We start from the raw sequence: 23,860 nt of genomic DNA on the forward strand, positions 1-23,860 counted from the left end.
ATTTCGCCGACCAATGAGATTTAATTATTTGGCGCACGCGCGGTTGATTTTCAAGTTTCCAGAGATTCTTCCGGTACAGTCATGTACCCGTATAGAACAAGAAGAAGATTGCGGATTTAATATTCGTGCGGTTTCGACTCGGCAAAGTAACAAAGGATTTCTATCGCTCCGTAGAGCAGATCCTATGCTCGTAATGGTAGTCGCGACGTGTATATATATATATCTATATATCTATGCGTACAAAAAATTCACTGATTTACAATTCGAATGTACATCCAGGAGTACGTCACTAATCCGTAACGGTTGTCGGCGAGCTTATGAATCACTAGCTCAAATTTATACTGTACGTCTGAACAATGTTGATCTCTGCTCCTTCTAGTGTCCGTACCAAGATCAAATTATGGTAACTTCTTTGCCGATCAAAGTTCATTTCACGATCTCAAGGTTTCTTTCTCTTCTCTCTTTCAATCGCTTGGAGAGATAGTCTTCGATTCTCGCGTACAAGCCGATTGCTTGGTGTTTTTAATGACGTTCTTAACTCGATAATTGTAAACCGATGGCTCGCTTTACGCGATAAGGGGTTCCCTCTTGTTTTTCCATTTCAGCAAAGTCTTTTCGTATCTTAGCACAGGTCTGTAAAAAAATCTTTTATTCCAGCTGCATCGGATGTTTTTGGTAAATGTTATATTTTCGAGTATGTTGAATCCAACAATTACTTCCATTTCGCTAAATTACCTACAACATATTTGCAAAATACAAGGTGTTTGCATAAAAAAAAGTACAGCAATGACGAATAAACCACCATTTCATAACAACGCACTAAGCAATATTTCTTATAAAATTAAACAAAGAATTTCTTCATGAAATGTATTTAACACTCCGTGTTCGTTCTTCTTTTGCTTTTGAAACCTCTTCTTCTTCTCTTTGATACACGCTTCAGCTTTTCATTTTCACTTTCCCTGTTTCTACATACTCTTGATTCTCCCTCCAATACATATTAAAAGGAAGTAAGAAATCAATTTTGCATAAGATTTTTATAAACAAGAACAGGATACCAGATTTCGAGTTAAACGGGAATTTCACTCCAACGACAAGTGAGACTACAAACACGAGTTCAAGAAAAAACCTGACGCGATGGAATTTTCCGAGTAATTTTTCCGTTTTCAGTGTATAAAAATCTATAACAAACGGTATAAGAAACCTGTGCAGCTTTTTGGAACAACATCCTGATCTCGGTGGAGATATTTTCACGTGCAAGCAACTATTGAAAAATAGGAAAAAAGGGGCGTTCAATGGGAGAGAAGACTGTCACTTGTCAGCATCATCCGGAACAGAGATCGTCGATGTGGAGGGAAAAAGGGCAAAGGGAAAGAAGCGTATCCTCTTCATCGAACGATTGCCATCCGACCCGAATCTTGTAACAGTGCTCAAAGGCAAACCTTGGCGTGGCGTTATTGGCGCTACCAGAATGCCGTTTTCCCATTTTCAGAGAATCGAATGCTTAATTTTCGAAACTAATTTCTAGACCGGTGACTCTTCGTCGGTTTCTACGATTCAAATGCTTGTAAATTAGGACACTCTTGCCACTCTTGATCTTGATGTGAGATCGCAAATTGGCTAGATTTTTCATCACTATACTCGTACATATACATTCAATTTTCGGCAAGGTTTATCCGGACTGCGTGATATATTTTTTGGCAACCGAACGTGTCTGATGTTAATTCTACTCCCATGCGTAAGGAAACGCGAAGAGAAGACGCTGAATATTTTATCAATTACTACGTATCTTGGAAAAATAAACTAAAAACTTACGCCACAGGTGTTAATCTTTTCTTATCGCGAAACTAATACGGACGTATCAAGTGCGTATCGGGTCGCGTTTCTAATTGATGCGAAGGCCGAGATCATCGCTTCGTTGATTCGAAATGAATCCGGAAACAATGAGATCGGAAGAATGGAAGTGAAGAAGATGAGAAAATTCAGCCTCTGATGAGTTTCTAAAAAGCTGCAGCAGCGAGACGATTCATTTGAAATCGCCTGAACGATACGAAGGCAGAAATAATCCGCTATCTGATAATCCGCCGCTAGGAATATCCGATCGGTGACTGACGTTAAATCGCAGATAGTGTAGCTTTTCGCGATCAAAGATCAACGATCCGAAGAAATTCTTCGCTGTTGTTTATCAGTTGCAGATCACTCTCGACGATCGATTTCAGGTTAGCTGCGATTATTTAAAAAGAAAGCTCGAAATTGCGATGAAAACTTTGCCGAGTTCGAAATTCTACACTCCCCCTCCTCCTCTCCTCGGTAAAAACTGAAAGAAAACATTATCCCGTTGCGATGAAGCTGTATTTCTTGCACGGTTATCACGCGACACAAGCGCGGCGAAAATGAAGCTGCAAGCTCAAAAATCCGGGGGCTGACACATGGGTTATTGATCAACGGAGCTTCTGTCCGCGGTTCGATAGCTGCCGGAGCTTACGTGACGTGAATTTAGACCGACGTTGGAGTAACGAAAGGTTAATTAATCGTTCCATCTGTGCGGGTAGGGTTTTGTTATATCATTAAACTTTTCAACCCCCGAAGCTAGGCTGCGAAGCTCGAGTTTTGGAAAAGCGAAGTCGGCGCTCCTGACGCAACTGCCTAATGACAACTTGACAAATTTGACATCGATCCATCGTTAACGTCGCGATCACGATCTACGAGTGGGTACATCGCGGGTTTCACAAGTCAATATTGGCCTATCTGTCAAGTGGCGATAAAAATTTGTACGAAATCGAATCGGACCGTCGGTGTGTCGATGGTCGAAGTCCCTTGCCGAGAGAGAAAGAGAGGGGAAAATAATTAAAAAGAATACAGTGAAGAGAGGTTAATGCGATATACTAGCTGTGATCTCCCGTCATATTTCGATAATCGGTACTTCGATCCGATAAACGTGATCGGGAATCAATTTTGCAATCGTTTTAATCTTCCTCAGTATGCTCGCGAATTTTGCGGAGTGAAGGGTGTTTCTTTCGTCTTTACGTGCTACTCTGGAAATCTAGAATTTATTGTCATGGGACACGATGATTTCGACTACCACAAACAGCTCAGGTGAGCCATCAACACTGTACTCACAGTTTTATCCATGGATAATGGATTTCGTAGCGAACGAGTTGGTGTTTTCTGCGGTGCACTGAGAGAAATTTTTAGTTCCGGTTGACACTCATTCCTTAAATATTTTCATTTTTTACCGCAATCGAAAAATATAGTTGTAGGTAGAAAATGAAAATTAGTTTTCTAGCTGTTACCAGAAAGTCTGGTATCCGTTACTATTCTTTCTCATTGCGATCACTGTTGCTATATTTTCTTGCAATTGTTGCGAAAATTTAATGTTCGTGCAACGATAAATTGACGTCAAAGCCTTGTTTAACTAAAAAAGTAGAGTAAACCTTAAAAAGCGATTTTGCGTTGCAATAACCAAAAAAGGATCGACGATAGCGCAAAATGGTTAGGCGTACCTCGTTTTTCGTAAATCCAACAATATTCAAACAGTTTTTTTAACGATACCTGTTTTACTCAATTTTTCTAGTTACCGTAACAAATAAAATTTTTCTCAGTGTGGTCCCCCAATTTTTAGAAGATTTATTCGACTTATTGTCAATCAGGATAGTGATACTAAAACGAGAAGCAATCACTGTGAAAAAAATCTTCCATAATTTCGGTATTCGGTTAATCCTAGCTTTTATCAGCGGGAATTTTGTATCAAGTAGAAAGAATTCAAGATTGTAGATATCAGATTTCTCAGTTCTGTAAAAAAAATCACGTGACATTGGTAACGCAAATTTTCAATGTTAAAAGCAGCGAAGTAATTCGTTGCTGCTTTTCGAATATTGCACAGCTATGCACGTGGACGTGAAGAGTAAAAATGAACCGTGTACGGCAAAAGCATGCGACTCCGTTTTGAATTAAAATTCACCCCGGGTTCTCGGCTCGTGAATAATAACGAAAAGGATGCTCGTTTCTTCATTTTGTATGCCTAGACTGGAGAAAATAGAAGAAAGTAAAGTAAAGTTTGACGCGGATCCAACGGAATATATATTGTATGAATCTATGATCCTCTCTGCATCGATGTCGCGTAACTTCTACAGACGAGGGTTTATTAAGGGAAAAAATTGCGAAAAAAGGGGCGTCCAGAAGAAGGGAAGTGATTTTCTGACCCTGTGAGGGGGCGCCGCTTTTTATATACGTCATTAGAGAGCCGCTGATTAACGAACGAAAAACCCGCCAGGCTAGACGGATCCGGCGATTCGGTCCTTCGAGGGTTTAAAGAGAAATAAATCGATTCTCGTCTCGGATAATTATAATCGTCTGCAACGCGTTGCAGTTGACGCCCGATCGGGGATTCATTTTCGAGCTGATTTTTGTCCGCCAATTTGCTTTCTCCGCGATCAGGCGACACTGGCAGGTTGATAATTACTTCGCGCCTCTCAGACGACGGACGGATGTTCAGAGCGAATTTTCACCATCAGGATTCCAACGGATTTAAGGATCTACCAAACGTACATTCCAGTCAAAGATGCGTGAAGACAAAAATGTTTATTTAATTTTTTCTTTTTTGTGAAACGATGAATTACAGCTACAATACCGTAATTATTGCCGATTTTTAAGAGATCCCAGTGTCAAATGATTTCTAGAATGAAAAAATCGTTTCGTTTGATAAATTCTTTACAAATCAAAAAATTCGTGTCTTTTGTTTGGCTAAAATCATTACAAATGATGAATAGTAAATCAATGCCTTAACAAAAAATACTTCACCGTTATCAAATATCTTATTTTATAAATTTATAGAAAATTCATTTACGAACAAAACGAGCCACAGTTTATTAAAATCGTTTTTACGAAGCGATTTTTTCACTGTAAAAATGATTCGATGATGCGATCTTTTCAAAGTTATAAACAATCCTGCTACCGAAGCTGAAATTTACGGTTTTTCCAAGTTTCCTTGGGAGCTATTTCAATTCAATGAACTTCGGTCGCACTTTCAAACTTTCGATACATCGTGTTTCTGTCTTTACAGCTTTTCAACTTAACTCTACATTTGATACATTCTTGAGCGCACGAAAATCAGCTGCAGCTCCTTGCCAGATAACCGCTGTAAATTTCGGATGGAAATATTCCCGAGCTATAGATCTGAGGCCGATAACGTCGAACTTGACGAACCAAATCGCGAGACTAGATCTCCCGTTAATTACCCAACTGCAAATAATCCGTAATCGGTTGGCAGTCTAAGGCCAAGATAGAAATACGATCGACGGATACGATCGCGAAAATTGTGCGAACCGCCCTCGTCGATTCGTTGGCAAAATTTCAACAGGGTATAATCAGCCGATTGCCAAAATAAGTTTTACAACACCCGAAAAAGCCCCAACCCTCCTCCCCTGTCGTACATAATTTTCTCACGATGCTAATTTGACAAAGCCAGACGCGCAATGCATTCGCCATTTCTCTAAACCCCGAATTGCGAATGGCCAATTTCCTCCCTCGCAACTCGGCGAACGTTGTCTTGCCCACGACGACACACGGAGAAAATAAAAAGTCTCAGGGTGAAAAAGCGCGGCGAGCTTCCCTCGCCGAAATTAGAACAGCTCGATACGAACGGCTTTACACGAGATCGCCGTACAGAAACGAACCTTCCGTTCGAATCGTAGCGAAATAACATCCGCACGGTGATTTTCGCGTTAATGTGTCGGTAAAACAGAGCGGGGATGTTTTAGATGTTTTATAGACTTGGGGTGTTTCAGCAAAAATTAATTTACGATTTTCCACCGTGGCTCCCCCTAAAAAGTTTTTTTTAGTTTAGAAGAAAGATTCTGTAAAAAGATGAGCCTTGTACGTTATCTGAAAGATCGCGCTCATTCGATTATTCACCTTTTTTTACACATTTTTTTGAATTCGTAAAGAAACACGATGTAGCATTTCAATTATTATTTCTTTCCTCACATTTATATTCAACGCAAAGATCGCTATCCGTGACGCAACGATGTATCGACCGGGAATCTTATTCTCCTCTAAATTAAAAGTTCGCGTTGAATTACAACTATTCCATCAGATTGAATTAGTAATTAAAAATTCGTCAGAGATACGCTGCTCAAATGTCAACCGGGGACTTGATATTACAATTGTAGATCTTCTGTGTGACGTAAATTGATATTGCGATCGATATGTATGTAAGCGATGAAAAGAAATTTATTCACGATACTTCGTAAATTTAAAAAAAAATTTATAAAAATGAAACATCAACCGAGCGCGATCTTCCACATAACGTTGATCCCTCATCTTTTGACAGAATCTTTCTTTTAGCCTGAACAAACTTTTTAGGGGGTGCCATGGTGGAAAATCACAAATTATTTTTTTCCGAATTACCCTATCGAACGTATAAGAGACCAATGATTTCATCTTCTCGTTGAATTCGACAACGAGCACGAAATCCGCGCAGAATCGAGCGCTACGAATTCGCGATCGAGAATCGCGAAGAGGCGCAGAATCGGGGTAAAAAGTACGATCGTAGTAAGCAGCTTTCGGCCGTTATACAAAGCATCGGGTTCTTTTGTAGGTCGCGAAAATCGATTACCCTTGCAGTTTTCCACGTCCAGTAATAACAGTCGCTGATATTGCAACGTATCGGGCTTTACTGTCGTTTATGCGGCAAATCCTTCGGCCGCATAACGTGGCTCCGTTTTTTATTGCCGCGTTTATCGCAGAAAACGATGACGATCGTGTCTGTGATAACTTACACGCCGCTACCGATGATCAGGATTTAAAGTCGTTGAATCAAATTTAGTCGAGGTGGCATCAGCACGAAATCATTAAAAGTAAAACACGGCAAAATTCGAATGCATTAAATTAGAACAGACAATTTTGCATTTGCGTGTGCAAAACTTTGAATAAAACAATCGGCAGAGTTCGAGGCTATGAGATAATTTTCAAACGAGTTTTCTGGGGCGCGTGACTAAATTAACTCTCCACTCTTTTTGTGTACAACACTGCGATGTGCGCAAAACAGCGCTGATGGAGATTTCACATAAAAAATCATTGCGTAGAAACGGAGATATCGATTCGAATAACTGGAAAAAATTCTGGGATACATACTCTTTGACTATGATTTGTCACGGCAAGTTAGCTATCTTTAGCAAAATGGATCAGTCTACTCAAAAAATTATAACTAACTGAATTTTTTATATTCTGAGCTAAAAATTGACCGAGTAACTCTCGAGAGACAGATTTTTAAGAAAAAAAGCTTTGGAGGTACTGCGCGATGGAAAAAAGGTATTTTTATGAACGTGTAAAGTTGGATTTTTGGATAAAGAGGGAATTAAAGATTCTTACAATTTTTCATCACTCATCTTGCATCAAATCAGATTATTTTCGATATTTTTCATACGGAACATCCCGTGGGTTTATTTCGACCCCGGTGTGAAGCGTAAGGGTTAATAAGTATTGATTTTCTTGTTTTAATGTCTAAAATTGTATTGGTTTAAATATTGTCTAGGCTCTGCTCTGACCTCCACAGTAATAATGACTATTCTTGCCCGATCAATCGAGTATAATCGATTATTTTCCAAAATCAATCTGTTTATGTTTTTGACTCCCATGAACGATGCGATACAATATCAATTTATGCGATCAAAGTATCAATTATTATAATTGTCGTATCTACTACGTACCTCTATAATAATAATTAGTGAAAGATAAATAAACGTTTGAAATGAAACTATAAATTGTCAAAAAACTCTTCCGCCATTCAGACTTTGTACTGAAATTTACGACTTTTGCAAAAACCGTGGTTTCAAATGCACCGTTTCAAATAAATACGAAATAATCAACGAATCGATTAATTTTCCTGTTCGATTATTTTTTTCAACTCTTAATTTTTCGTGGCCATCGCCACTCCACGTAATTCGTCCTTTTACGACGTAGCCACCTTGATTCGCTATTTTCCAAATTTCCCACCAAACTTCAAGTCTGCTCCATTGTTTCTTCCAGGGGATCTCAGAACAACATTCACTGCAGCTGCAACGGGACATCGACAAACGGAGCCGTGGCTACTGTGGCCACTGGCGGAGTCCTGGCGCGAAAAGTGCCCAATCACAGCGGAGCGAGTCCTGGCAGCCAGGGAAATGGCAAACGGCCCGCCGTTTCCCTGACGCATCTTCCAAAGCGGCCACCCGTCGACATAGAGTTCAAGAATTTGGCCTACAGCGTTTCCGAAGGGAGAAAGAGAGGTTGGCTCATTGTCAGACATTTTTTAATAAACTCAATCTCATCTCGTTCGCGTCAGAAATTTTTAACTCCGCAATTGTTGATCTTTTTCCATATTTTATACGTGCTGATAGTTCGGTAGATTTTTAGGATCCTGCTTGGTCGGAAAACAATTAGTTAATTAATAAATTGTCACGATTCGTGTACCGGGAAAAATTGGGTGGGGTACAAAAATGCGAAGGACCAAAAAGTCGACGAGATGAAATCCCAAGTCAAACTACCGACACTTAAAAACGTCGTTAGGACCGTAAATGTGTGTGAGAGTGTGTAAATAAATTTATAGCGGAATTTTTTTTTTTTGTCTTTCGAGAATGGCCAATATTACAAAGGGGAGACTATTGAATTGCGAAAATATCCAAGAGTAAAAAATTCGACTTTTTAAATGTCAAACCTGAATTTACAGGAAAATGATGTACGAGTTACTATTTTGTACGATTACAGCTTTCAATGCTACATTTTGTAGTAATTCTATAACGCGAGATCAGTTTTTTCGATTCACTGTATTCTTTGAGTTAAACAAGGCGTTCTTTATCAATTCATCGTTGCTCCGACATCAAATTTTTGCAACGGTTAAAATAAAATACAGGCTGATACTTGTATTCTTATCTTCGACTCGACGCGATATTAGCTACAGCAAGCAGATGTAGAATTAAAAATAACCTTACACCCAACTTGCCGAATGAACCAAGTTCCATCAACTCGTCTTACAATTAGAAAAACCTGCAGCTAAAATATCGAATTACGATTCTCTTTCCATTTTCATACAAAGAAGTTCCACGCTATTTGCAAAAACGTCGAATTGTCTAACGGCCTGATCTATCATACGACGGAATATCGTCGAATCAGGTCGTTGAGGTAAATATTTATAATTCACGAAGAGCGCGGGTCGATCGATCGTAATCGGCGATTCCATACAGACCGAGACGAAACGCCGAGCGGAATGGTTCGCTTCTGAGTTCACGCAGCGAAAGGTCAACCATTTGAATTACAATAAGGGAGGAGGCCGTTCGTTTATCTCGTCAACGAGTTTGCCGTTCTTGTATTCATTCCGGAAAATTAGGGCCAGTTTAAAACCGCCGTGCCCACTCCTGCAATCATTATCGATTAGGGGCAATTTATAACTTCGATAATATCAGGGCGTTGAACTTTCCAATCGATCGATTTACATTTTTAAATCACGCCGTTCCAACTTTTCCAGCAACCTTTCAACCTGTCAAAAATTAATATAACAACGGACTGTGATGAAAATAGAATTAAATAAAAATCCTAGCGGATGTGTAACACTGAGAAAAATTTCATTTGTTACAGTAACTAGAAAATTTCAGTAAAACCGGTATCGTTAAAAAAACTGTTTGAATATTGTTGGAATTACGAAAAACGAGGTACGCCTAACAGCTAAAAAACTAATGTTCATTTTCTACCTAGAACTATATTTTTCGATTGTGGTAAGAAATGAAAATAGTTGAGGACTGAGCGGTAACCGGAAATAAAAATTTCTCTCAGTGAAGGAACCGACACGTTCTCCGGAAGTCCCGGAGACTGAAATTTGGCGTTTCGCGTTCAAAAAAATTGGCTCGAAACTGCGGGGACAGGTTTGACCCAGTTGGCAGCTGAACCGAGTCCTGCGGTGTTTCATAAACCAGTTCAAGCTGCGACAAGACGGAAAAAATGCAGCCAGAACGGTCTTACAAAACGTGTCACCGTGCAATATCCTTGTTCAGTCTGTCAGGAAGAGATCCTGCAAGGTTAAGCGGTTATGGCTATTCAGCGACGTGAAAAAATGGGTACTTTAAACGATTCTTTTGTTTTTTTTTATGTATTTTATAAAACAAATGATACCAAGTTATTACGCGATGTATTAACTTTATTTGACAAAAGATAAGAAAAAAAAAAATAAAATATATATATACATATATACATACAGTGCTTTGCGGTAACCATCGTAACTTTGTACTGGTTAATCTAAAATCAATCAAACAAAGAAAAATCATTGGTTTAATATTTGATCTAGTGCCTGATCGTATCCTTTTTTTTTTATTATTTTGCAGCCAAACGAAATGGCGTTTTCTGATATTTTATTTGCGAACTTTTAACGGAAAAAGCGCTGGTTTGTTGCTTCGTTTGATCAAAAAAAAAAAAAGAAAATCCTCCGATCAGGCACGAGTTTTTTATGCCTGCAATAAACTGTATGAATTTCATTTAAATCCATCGAGTGATTTTTAAATTACAGTGGTCACAGCAAATCACTACTTGTGGAACGGGTTACAATAAATAAGACGACAACTTAGTCCACAATGAATATTTAGTTTTTTCATTATTTTTTTTTGAAATCTTTGTCGAATAAAGTTAAAACACTGCATAACAACTTGAAATTATATTTTTTTATAAAATACGTTGAACTACTGTAGAAAAAAAAAAAGAAAAAAAAATTGTTTCAAATACCCAATTTCTTTCACGCCGAGGAGTAGCCTTTACCCCTTAAGGACGAGCCAATAAATACCTCAGGGACGAATTACCGGATCCTCCGAACGCCACGGAAATTCGCAAACTATGCATTGACAAGGTTCTTCCATCGAGTCTTTCCCCACGACAAGAATTCTGTGACAAATTAGCGACGATTCGATGCAATATTCAGACATAATTTCGCAATTTCGTGACACCGGATAGCCGACCGTATTTTATTCACCCCTCAAAAGTTGACCGTCGAGAATGGTAGTTTTTGTCAAATAAGTTAAAAGATCGTAAAGGTCAAGGACACGTCACGAGCTCCCGTTTCTTCCCTGATCTAGAATTCAGGGAACGCACTTCGCAGACTGATCCTTCTGGCAAAATTGGCGCGAGAGTTGAATGCCGTAGTGGGTTAAAACTTTGCTCAAAGGATATCGGAACCGTTTCGAAATCCCTTCGCTGTTGCGCCCTTCGCTATTCTCAAAATTCGTACAGCCAGGTATTTTTCTTTTTCACCGCTACGAATAACTCGACGTGAATATTGCATCTCTGCTCCTGTCTCGCGGTGCTTTTATATCCCTACGTTTCTACAACCTTGGTACTCTGAAAATATACCGCGACAAGGAATTTCGTATATTCTTTATACGTACGCGGCCGGGAAAAATTCCTCGGGTATATTCGAGTGTGTCCTTTCATGCTGACGATGACGGGGTAAGAATTTCCCTCAGGGTTGCGTATCTTAGTTTTTGTCCTTGCTAGGGAAATTCAGACGGAAATTCCTGACTCCGTAATCAAAGAAGTTCGGTCGAAAAAATTCCCATCAGTTGACCAATTTTGCGAAGTTTTTTCAACGACCGATCGAACGAACTGGATTCGATTCAATTTGCCTGAGCCTTTGAAACTGTTCAAAAAAAAGAAAAAAAAGAAAGAAAAAAAATACCTCGGACCTGCACTCTGCAGAAAAACGAAGATCAGACGGGCGGATTTTGGTAAATCGTATCTTAATTCGGGGTTAAATTCGCTCGGCGAACGTCGGCGCATAATTTTCGAGCAGATTAAAACGTAGATTATAAAATAGCGTACTTAACGAGGGATGGAGAAAATTATTCGGCGTTTTAATTCAAGGGCGAATCGAAAGGCTTTCGCCGATCGGTCAAGGTATCGACTTCGCGTTACGCCGACGGGGAATTCGCTCCAATAAGACGTCGTGGCTTCTTTGCGGCAGTACGTCGACTGTCCTCGTCTATACAGACACACACAGACTCGGTGTGAACGACCTGCCCGAAAAAAATCGATACAAGTGTACCGAGAGAACGACATTTTCCTGCAGAAGCCGCGCAGATGCACGCGGGAATAAACCGCCCGGTGCGCTTGCACCTAACGATCCTAACTCCGGGAAATTTCCCGACGCGCAGATGAAACGACGCTATTTTCGGACTTTTTTTCCGCAGAACCAAAGGAAGGATTGATTTTTTGCCAAATCCAAATAAAAGAAAAAAAAAAAAAAACAAACTGAAAAACAAATTTTTATTCCCTTCGAAACAGGTTCGAAAGTTTCATTTCGGTATAAAAATACGCCCGTTAAAATTTCAGCTCTTAACATTAACATTGAGAGGCTGCGTATCGCACTTTTCTATTTTCTATATAAGAATGACACGTAGAAAATCGTTTTTGTTCCTTTTGATTTTTATTACTAGCTAACGACGCGTCGTACAGAAGATTCACTTACTTATTTTTGTAGAGAATTCAACGCTCTTCAAAAAAGGTCTTTTATTATTTTCTGATAAATTCACTCGTTCAAAGGTTATTCAATTAAATAAATTTAACTTTGACATTGAAGCACCGTTAATGTGCAATTGCGATTCGGTCAATTTTGACTGACTCAAATTTAGAGAGTGATCGGAGAACGATTTGCATCAACAATTAGTTATTCAAATTATGAACAAAAATTCGTGATCATCGGATTGTTGGCAAAAAAAAAAAAAAGAAAAATGGAAATAAAAAAAAAAAATTCAAATCAGTCAAATTATTAATTCAAATAACAATAGCAATCCTATATTTATACACCGAGGAAAAAGTTAACGAAAAATATTAAAAAAGCAACAAGTGAAAATAAACTTGTTTCACCTTGAGAAATCTTTTCCTGTAACTGTATATATTACATATAAATATACGAAATGACAAGTTGTTTCGTTGAATTGTGAAGGTTTCCTTTGATCCGAAAAAATAAATTAAATTTGGACTGGAACGAAGTATTTTGCATTGTCATAAATTTAGAAGAAACACGAAAAAATAAACCTTCTTTTCCGTGAAGAAATTGATTTAAAGTAATCAATATTTATTGGAGTCGAGTAAATATTTTGTCAGTTTAATCTACGTTCTTTATATAATTCAAAATCGTACGAAACATTACACCGTAAGCCAGTAATATATTCGTTTCATCAGATCAATTAGTTTTCTCAATCCAACTGAATAATTCTTTCCTTCGTTAAATTAGAATTTTATCAACGACTTCTCTGAACCGAATAAACGCAAGTGAGGTGAATATTTTTTTCACTTATTGTTATCTTCCGAGAAATGAAAAATATTCGTAAAATAAGACAGAAAGGAAAAATTTCTGCATCGAATTACAAGTTGAAAAATAATTCTTCGAATCAAGAGTAAATTGACTAAATAAAGTAACCAACAATTTTGCCAAGGGAAAAAAAACCAAAAAAAAAAAAAAAAGAAAAGAAAACCTTGATAATACAGATGCGGAAAATAAATCTTCGCGTAATATTAGAATACGGATCGACACGCGATGTACGAAGTTACCGTCGAGCAAGGCTACTGCTGGGGATAAGTTGAAGTCGAAGGAACGTCTGTAATATGCATGAAGATAGAGTTTACAATATTTATGGCCAGCCGGCGAAGTTGTCGATGTGTATCGTCTACACGAAAGCGTACGAGAAGTTTGTGTAAAGTTTCGTTTAAAAATCCAACGAAAAATCTTGCGGTCGCTCTACGGACGCTGATCTGTAAAATTCAGAGTTCCCCGAACTCTGCGCTCGATTGCTTTGCAAGAAGGCCACATTGCGTGGAGGAGAATTTCGACCGGTCGGAGAAACGGAAAATTTGATCAATTTGAAACGAGCTTATCTTTCCGCAACCCAATTGAAAAGCAGAAGAAAAAGAAAAGACAAAAAAATTAAAATAAAAATATTAAAAGGTATTTTCAAATCGATCCAATGGATCCAAATTGCCATGCTTACTTTATTTCCTCACAAACTTCTCGTGCATTGATAATTATTAATACACAGTTTTAACTACCGTTCAAATTGATTTTAAAAACAGAGAGAGAGAGAGAGAGAAGAAAAAACTTGATCTTCGTTTCTGTTTCAGGATACAAGACTATATTGAAATGCGTGAACGGAAAATTCAGATCGGGAGAGTTGACGGCGATCATGGGACCGTCCGGGGCAGGAAAAAGCACCCTGATGAACGTCCTAGCTGGATACAAGTGAGTCCTTGAGGTCTAGTAGTCCTGAACCTGGACGCTAATCGTTCGGCTCGTCGGTTCGTAAATTCCCGGTGAATATATTTCTCCACCAGCTGAATGTTGCGTCTCAATTCCAGGACCTCGCACCTCAGCGGTTCGGTGCTGATAAACGGAAAGGACAGGAACCTCAGAAGATTTCGAAAGATGTCCTGCTACATCATGCAGGACGATCGTCTGCTCCCTCATCTGACCGTTTACGAGGCGATGACGGTCTCCGCTAACTTGAAACTAGGAAAGGACATCAGTGCCGTGTCTAAGAAAGTAGTGGTAGGTTCTATATCCTCGTTTAACTCTTTGATTTATGCTGGGACCACCATTTTGAATTTACGAATTTCGAATTCAGACTCGTTATCAGCGACTCCAAAAACCGTGCAATACAAAGTTTCTTCAAAATGAAGTGACCTTTTTGAATTTATGTCCTCCATATCGGACCCACCATTTTGAGTTTTCGAATTTCGAGTTCAGACTCGTGATCAGCGAGCTCGGAAGCTCACGAAGACAAAATTTCAAGTGAATCGCATGAAAAGAAAAATGTACGTACGAAAGGGTTAAGAGTCAACGGAAGCTAACCTCACCTTTTTCCGTAGATCGCAGAGATCATCGAAACCCTCGGGCTCAGCGACGCGAGCAACACTCAGACCCACAGCCTCAGCGGAGGCCAGCGAAAAAGACTGTCAATCGCCCTGGAGCTGGTCAACAATCCCCCGGTTATGTTCTTCGACGAGCCGACTTCCGGCCTCGACAGTTCGTCCTGCTTTCAGTGTCTCAGCTTACTCAAGTCCCTGAGCAGAGGAGGTAAGGTCGAAAACGTGAGGAAGTCGATAATGACGCACTCTGGTAATCGTAAGCTTGAAAAAACACCGTTCGTCCACCAGGTAGGACGATAATCTGCACGATCCATCAGCCCAGCGCGAGGCTATTCGAGATGTTCGACAACTTGTACCTCCTGGCCGAGGGACAGTGCATATATCAAGGAAACGTCGGGGGTTTGGTGCCCTTCCTCTCATCGATGTGCCTCGACTGTCCGAGCTATCACAACCCGGCCGATTACGGTAGGTCGAATAATACGTCGCCAAGTCAAAGTCAGACTGTCGAGATACGTTCGTAGCCAACCGATTTTTCTCCTTTTCTCGACCAGTAATGGAGGTGGCGTGTGGCGAGCACGGGGAGTGCGTTCACAAGTTGGTCATGGCGGTTAACAACGGGAAGTGCAACAACTACCAGCATCATCAGGCTGCTCTGGCCGCTGCTCAGACGGTGTCGAACGACATTGCGAAAAAATCACCACCCCAAGAACAGACCAAGCCCACCGACGCCCCGGCGCTCGTTCCAAACGGGGTTGCAAAAACACCGGGTGGACCGACTGTGATAAACGTACCTGTTTCCTGCACCACGTCCCTCCTGGACAGTGCCGAAAGCATAGAGCAGAAGGTTGGCTTTCCGACGAACGGATGGTTGCAGTTTTGGATATTGCTCAAACGGACCTTCCTGTCACAGATCAGAGACATGGTGAGTATTCCATTCGTACAGGATGATTCGCTTATTTACAACCCTGAACTGCAACTGCAGCACCGTTTTGTACACTAAATTATGTACTCGTGGAACTTGAGAGGTGTGATGTTCCACTGACAATAACGGTTCGTTGCCTTCGATGTCCCGATGCGTTTTCTACCAGTTCAGTGCACCAAGAGCTCGACATTCATGTAGCTGGACTTTTGTCTTGTTCGCAGACTTTAACAAGAGTAAGGCTGATTTCACACATAATCGTTGGGTTTCTGATCGGTGCTATTTACTACGACATTGGAAACGAGGCCTCGAAAGTTATGAGCAACGCTGGATGCGTTTTCTTCACTGTCATGTTCCTCATGTTCACCGCTATGATGCCTACTATTCTCACATGTGAGTACGATAGAGTTGATATCCCATCGAGCATTCGGATGTATCTGTCTCAATGCTGTAATCTCAATCAGACTTATCGTATGGTTGAAATTCTACATTTTCTGCCAACTCTTTGGTCTGATAAGGATGATAAGGTTCTTTCAACGAGTCACGCATTCTCTGACGAATGAACGAAAGAAGAAAACGAATCTTGGTAGAATGAGAGAGCGACAGTTGCAGTGATCAGACGATCAATATTTTTCGATTTCGTAAATTATCGAGAACCTCTGTTTACCGTTTCAGTCCCCATTGAAATGGCGGTGTTTGTAAGGGAGCATCTGAACTACTGGTATTCACTCAAGGCGTTTTACTTCGCGAGATCTCTGGCGGATTTACCTTTTCAAGTAAGAAAAAAACAAAAAGAAACAGTCCAACTTAAACAATAATCATCTTCATCCGTGCTTTGTTCCTAACGCTTACTTAACGACACCTTTCACTTCACAGATCGTCTACTCAATTGCGTACGTTATGATAGTGTACTTCATGACGTCTCAGCCTCTCGACGCTCGGAGATTTCTAATGTACCTGACCATTTGCATCCTGACATCGTTGGTCTCTCAGTCGATCGGCTTGTTAATTGGGGCCGCGATGAGCGTAGAGGTGAGTCACATCTTCACTGTAGTTAAATAAAAGAGGTTTAAAAAAATCTCCCGCCTTCGACTAATCAACCCGTTCTTCTTTAACGCTCAACTTAATACACTCTGTATTCGGAACGGAGAGGAAATTGTCACGGTCATCTGAAAAATTAAATGTTGACCTCCAGAGAATAACATCCATCCTTAATTTTCACCTCGATGGATAAATTTTCTATCCAACGATATCTGGAGAACCAATAACCGGACATAATCTTTTTAGTCTCAGAATCGCACGCGGCTCATCCTGACCTAAATCTGATACTATTTTGATGGAAAAAGTAGCCTGAGCAGTTCCTGAAATACTTGTAAAAAGTTAATAATTTTTTCGTCTAAAAATAAATCGAAAATCGAAGAACCGATTCAGATGAAACTTGGCCCGCTTTCTTGTCGTCATTGAACTTGAAGCCCGTCAAACTTTGACAAAAATTGCTCTCTCCGCTACCTGCAGTCTTCCGCAAAAACGAACATCTTCAACGAACCCTTTTCATTTCAGAGCGGAGTGTTCATCGGCCCCGTGACGTCGGTGCCCATCGTCTTGTTTTCCGGTTTCTTCGTGAACTTCAACGCGATACCGGGTTACCTGAAATTCCTGTCATACGTGAGCTACATCCGGTACGGATTCGAGGGAGCGATGATATCGGTGTACGGCGATAACCGGGCGAAACTCAAGTGCTCGGAGGTCTATTGCCATTTCAAAAGTCCGAAAAAATTCCTCGAAGAAATGTCGATGCAGAACTCGGTCTACTGGGTGGACGTTGTGGCTCTGATCGGATTCCTCATAGGCCTAAGGATCGTGGCCTATTTCGTGCTGAGATTGAAGCTCAGATCTCTTCGTTGATCAGTCGTCGTTACCGCGTTACGTTTTATCGACAATAACATATATTTTCATTTAGCAAATTTATCGTTTTTCACGGTCGTTTCATAACAAAACGCATGCACTCTGTCGCACCGAATCGATTCGCGTTTTGGTCGACCGGTACACACAATTTAATTCACATGAATTACATTAACGAGCGGATCGTTAGACTCACGATCGGTTAATCTTTACGGGCTTTTTCTGTCGCTGGGTGAAAAAAAACATTAATTACCGAACACGGCGACTGCTGGAATGAAAACTCTGGGCTTTTGCGGTGGTTTGCTTAATTGTTGCGATATTGTTTGAGGGAATGGCAAAGGGATCAGGAGTAAAGAGGAAGGCTGAGAGAGAGAGAGAGAGAGAGAGTGAGTTGAAGGGAGAGAGTAGAAAGGGAAGGAAACACGATTAACGGGACTTACGGAATTGAATTATTATTACGATATAAGATAGCCAACTCGATTCTGATACTTCGATGGCTTTTTAATGATACTCTCATTTTCATGTTACATTCGTACTGATCGATGTATAATCATCATATATATATATATATATATAAAAAAAAAATAACGCGCGAAGTTTCAGCTATACACTGTATGATTATAAATAATGATAAGCTGAACTTTTGTTCAACGTTATATTATAAAACGGAACGGCGTATGGAAGATGCGACAACGTAATGAGAAATGTCGAGAAAGAAATAAAAATCCCGCATCGTTAGTCGGCGGTTTTATACGAGGAAAAAAAAAGATAATATTACGGTAAGGAAGAGGGGGAAAAATACAGTAATATTGTAATAATAACGGTTGACGACGAGGAGTTACGAAACACTTAATGATTAAGTCATTTCTTTATTTTCATTATAGATACAAATTCGTCGTTCGCGTTCAATGATTGAGCGTGTAAGTGCGACGTATTTATAAGTTGCCACGTTTTCACTGCCTGGTAAGCGTGTGTGGTAAATAAACATGGAAAACTTTGGTTAAACAAAAATCACATAGGTATAATACATATACTCCGTGTATATGTACGAAGATGTCGATCGTCATATACCTGTAATATAATACACCCTACACTCCGACGAAAAGAAGGAGGAGAAAAAAAAAAAATCGTGCAGCAAATGCAATAATTTTCACTAAGTTTCGCGAAAAATATTTCCAACTCAACCGGCAGATCCGTTTCTAGGGTTTAGATGATATTTTTTTTACTTAGTCGTTAAGAGGATTTTCGCTGCTGATCACGAGCATATAAATCGGCAGCAACATCATCAGCCTGAACCGCGCTGTTTTGCTATGTGTATATAATACAATATAATAATATTATTATACGCATACCTTATTACGCGTCGGAGACTATTTGTATATCTATAGATACTGTATTATTATACATTCGGGGAACAATGATGGACTTGATATTTCATTTTTTATTTTTTATTCCTATTTGGCGGGATCTTGAAATCTGTTACATTATTGTTGTTTTATTTTAGATTTCGTGTATGAGTTGCAGACTTTTTGTTTTTTGGGTTTTTGTGCGTATTGAATATTGAGAGAGAGAGAGAGAGTGAGAGAGAGAGAGAATAAAGAAAGAAAAAATTATTCAAAAATACGATGTACGTAAGGGTTATAAACTACATCGACACGTTAGAAAATATTTTAATAAAATTTCATGGTAAATTCTACCTGTAAACATGTATATATATATATATACACACATTACGTATATGTATACATTGTTAGAATTAGATAATCGATATTAGGTAGCTAAGTCAATAATTATATTGTTAATTTACATTATTATGTTATAAAATAATGTGGTAGTACTTAAGTAATACAGGTACGATCATCATATGATAATAACGATAATATCTCGAATAGCCGAAATAACTCGCCAGGGATTTAGATTCCATTTAAAATTATACATTCTCCCTCCATATATACTTACGCGTGTATACATGATATCATTATACATACATATATAGCGAAGAAAAAACAGTTTGGTAACTTGTAATTTTCTGACCGGGCGTAGAGTTCACGGCCGGTGTGGCAGTTACAGTATATCGGAGAAATACTTTGCAGGGGTGGAACAAAAACGTTAAAAGGTGGGAAAAAAATACATTGAATAAAAAAAAAAAAAAATACAAGAAAAGAAAAATAAAAAAAAAGCGGTGACCCACATTACGAACACGGAGGTGTTAATTGTACCGTTACATCGCAACGTGACGCGTATGAAACACGTGTTAATTAATGTGTGTGTGTATCTATATAAATGCATACAAATATTAATTAAAATTCAGCAAGCACTCGAATCAATCTTACATTATATAATTCGCGTCGTAAATACCGATATTGTTCATTGCATTATTATCAAAATGTAACAGTATGACGGTAAGGTAGGTGTAAGGTTCTGTAAAAAAGGAAGAGAAAAAAAAATCGTATGAAGGAAAATGCTAAAGTTAAAAAAAAAAAAAAAGAACAAGAAAATGGAAATAAAAATAACAATACATAAGAAATTCACACTTTGACCAATCAATCGTGGCTGCCATTTGAGCGTACGCTTTGTGCTATTACATATACGTGTATAGAGAGTCGATTAAATGCTGTGTAACTGTAAAAGCGAAATGTTGTTTGTTTGTTTCTTTAATTATTATCAATATTGTTCTTATTTTTCTTTTCGTAATTGCGAACGATCAAATCTTAGCGCGCGGCAGAATAACTTCATTATATGTACTTATAATAATAACTTACATAATAGTCTGATAATGTATCGCGTTATAAGATCGTTAACGGAGGTGAGGAAAGTGGAAAGAATATAAGTGGAAAAAGCTTAGAAAGCAGCGTTATAAAGAGCGAGATGTTTGTGACTTTAATTTATTGTACGAGCATACGAAAAACAAAATAATTTCCAGGCCTACGTCGTGCATTATACGAATATTCCGTTACGTATATACTAGCGTATAAATTTATTACAAACAAACCCGTTTCGCTGTTTCTTATATAAATTTCAATTGTAACCTGCACGCTGAAATTCAAAGCGATTTAATCTTTTTTTTTATTTTCTTGTCTCTCTTTTTGCTCCGAACGTTTGTAGGAAATTAGAGGGTATAATGATAATTTTTCTCGCTTATCGCGTATACATTACACTACATACACTTATAGAGTCAATTAATGGTACACGCGGTACTTTAATTACGTGTTGGTAGGATTTTTTCAGTTTTCATATTTGCAGTCTCATCATATATCCTATGTAGTTCAAACTTACATCGTTATTTGAATTTTTTAAGCATAAGTGCAGAATTTATTACGCGTGAGTTGAGCATGGACGCATTGGTATTAAATAGTTAGACATAGTTTCTATTACAGTTTCATCTTTAAAACTGACAAGAATTGCTCACAGTATTCATCGTATGTTAGTATAACACGCGTTATAACGGTTAATTTTGTAGTTACGAGTACAAATAATGACAAAAGTAAAATTATCGTTCAATCAGACAATATATCTTTATCAATATCGAATATGCGGACGTTTTTTCTTCTCTTTGTTAATTTTTTTTATTTTTTATTATTCACCTTTTGATCACCTTTTACTTCGTAGACATATATATATGTATGTATAAATAGATTAGCAAGGTGATAAATTTTTTTGTTCCCAAGTATGCAGAATGCCAACTACAGTAAGAAGCCTGTGTCGGTACCATATGTTGCACGTATATGCAAACATTGTTATACGTGTAATGTAAAATTCGTAGAACCCATCGATGTATTTTTAAGCCACCCTGTAAGAACGAAACGAGAAAGAATGAGAGAAAAAAATTGGCAGCTGGTTTGCTATGTAAGGCGCGCCGTAAAGATAACGTGATTCTAATGAGACTTGAACATTAGAATTCGTAATCACTGCAGCTGGGATAGTGTAAAAAGTAATCGTATTGTCTGTGTATGATATAAGGTTAATTGATATTGATTGTAATAATACTGACAATGATAACAACAACAACAACAACAACAATAATAATAATAATAATAATAATAATAATAATAATAATAATAATTTAATTTCATAGATTTTCCATATTTTTAGACTCGCATTATTATTGTTCATATCCATGAGTGGGTAGTGCCTAAAACGAAAGAAAAAAACGCTGTGATCTTATTCAATAGTAATCTGAACGCACTCGTAAGAAATTCAGGAACTCGGTTGAATATCGGTTGATATTAAATATCGCGGGAGTGTCGATTACTATTGAGACGCAGTTTACTGATTGTGCAATGTGAAGAAGTGGATATTTCATTCGGAACTTTCATCGGCTTGGTTAGTTCGCTGTGAAATTATTTTCTCATCCGGCGAAATAAAAGAACGGAAAAAAGCAAGCAGGGCGAGAGGATTTGAAATAAATATCGGAAACGAATGAATCGGAGTGAAGTTTCACGACATTTAAATTTACACCGTAATCATATTGTACTTACATATTTCCTTAATAATCGATATCTATATCGTATAGTAAATGCTTGCCGAAGAAAAAGGGAAAATGCAGTTGGTTCTTCTTTTCGAAAGACGATTCGTACGTGTGTTATACGTGTCTGCTAATTATATGTAATGGCATACGCGACAATCGATTAAAATTTGGTATAATTGATATGGTTGTAGGAATGACAAAGATTTTATGCAACTTACGCAATTGAAAATTTTTTACACGGATTTTTAAGAGTCAACTGTAACGTAAAACGTCACCCACCATATTATTCGAGAGTTTTACCGTATTATACGCTATGCATTCATTTCTATGTAAAGGAACGATCATTCATACGGGATATCTGCGTTAGGCTCAGATTCTTCTGTATACGTAGTTATTATACGCGCATACATTATACATAAATTAAGTATCTGATATCATAAAATACGAATTCCCTTTCTAGGCGATCAAATATCCGCTAGGACATACTATTATTATTACTGTACCAAATACACCCTGTACCATTTTTCATCTAATGTAATTTTATAAATACGTAATGTAAAGAAAAAGGAAGCAAAAAAACTACAATAAAGGTGAACACATGAATATCAAAATGTAAAAATTAAAAGACGGAAATATTCAGTCAAAATTGATATAAATAAGACAGAGACGTTTGCACGCGAGTGAAAAAAGAAGAAAGAAGATAATTGGAATTGGGATGAAAGTTGGGAAAAGAGAATGAAACGTTTACAAAATATCTATCAATGTCATTTAGGCCATTTTTGAGAAACAAGAATGAAATGATATCCGTACCGTGTGATAGGAATGAATCCAAACAAATTCGAATGGTGCATGCTAAGATGTCACCAGTTTGAGAAAAGGTTTTACAATTAAAACATTTGAAATGATTAAACTCTATTGTTTTGTCTCACACTGCATCTCTATAGTAACCGAAATAAGCCCGAAAACATTTGAATCGTAAGAAAAATACCAAAGCTTAATCATTTCGAACGTTATAATTATAATACCTTTTCTCAAACTGTCGTCGGTCTCACAATTTGTGTTATTTAAATTTTCTCAGCTTCATTTCTATGACCACATAATAAGGATGATGCGTCACGCGTATAAACTGTCATCACCGTAAATACTATTGCTGGAGATTTTCTAAGGGGTTCTTTCTTATTTCCTAACGTTCGATTCTTAATTATTCTCAATGTACTTTCTAAACGCCGTTCCACACGCCACAATGGACGCGCGTGTGTTGACCGAATTGCGAGTCTTCAGGCGTCTCTGTGCAGCAGCGCTACCTGGCGACGAATAAAAAAAGCCTAAACATCGACGACCGTACTAAATTAACTCGATTTTCACTCGTCAGGTAGCGCGACGGTCGAACCGAATTGTCACATAGCCTATAAAGATAGACTGAGTGCTTTTATGAGCCGCTTGAAGCAAACATTTAAAGGACAGAAATATGCCGGGTGTACTCCTTTCTCTCTCTGAGGATATTTGCGGCGGGGATCGCGGCGGTAGAGGAGAACGAGGCGAAATTATGTGCCTATATCTATAGCTGTTCCACTTCCACTGCTCCGTTGTCTCCCACCATGACGCTGATTGAAAAGAGAGGGCAATACTCTCGATATATCGCTGTCCTTTGTGTGTAATTGTCAGTGCCTCTCATAGGAGCGCTCAGTCTATCTTTA

At 38.5% G+C, this 23,860-nt stretch overlaps 1 protein-coding gene across 1 annotated transcript in view; it reads left to right on the forward strand.

Moving 5' to 3' along the window:
• LOC107226568 (ATP-binding cassette sub-family G member 4) overlaps positions 1 to 18,875 on the forward strand; it is a 32,323-nt gene extending 13,448 nt beyond the window's left edge. The window contains exons 3-12 of the mRNA XM_015667424.2: positions 8,026 to 8,264; positions 14,131 to 14,248; positions 14,365 to 14,554; positions 14,875 to 15,082; positions 15,163 to 15,339; positions 15,426 to 15,796; positions 16,018 to 16,186; positions 16,469 to 16,569; positions 16,670 to 16,825; positions 17,354 to 18,875. Coding sequence (XP_015522910.1) covers positions 8,026 to 8,264; positions 14,131 to 14,248; positions 14,365 to 14,554; positions 14,875 to 15,082; positions 15,163 to 15,339; positions 15,426 to 15,796; positions 16,018 to 16,186; positions 16,469 to 16,569; positions 16,670 to 16,825; positions 17,354 to 17,698 — 2,074 coding nt within the window. The 3' untranslated portion in view covers positions 17,699 to 18,875. The remainder of the gene's footprint in view (positions 1 to 8,025; positions 8,265 to 14,130; positions 14,249 to 14,364; positions 14,555 to 14,874; positions 15,083 to 15,162; positions 15,340 to 15,425; positions 15,797 to 16,017; positions 16,187 to 16,468; positions 16,570 to 16,669; positions 16,826 to 17,353) is intronic.
• The last annotated feature ends 4,985 nt before the right edge of the window (positions 18,876 to 23,860 follow it).

Source organism: Neodiprion lecontei, chromosome 3 (genome assembly GCF_021901455.1).
Source record: "Neodiprion lecontei isolate iyNeoLeco1 chromosome 3, iyNeoLeco1.1, whole genome shotgun sequence".
NCBI classification, from domain to species: Eukaryota; Metazoa; Arthropoda; class Insecta; order Hymenoptera; family Diprionidae; genus Neodiprion; species Neodiprion lecontei.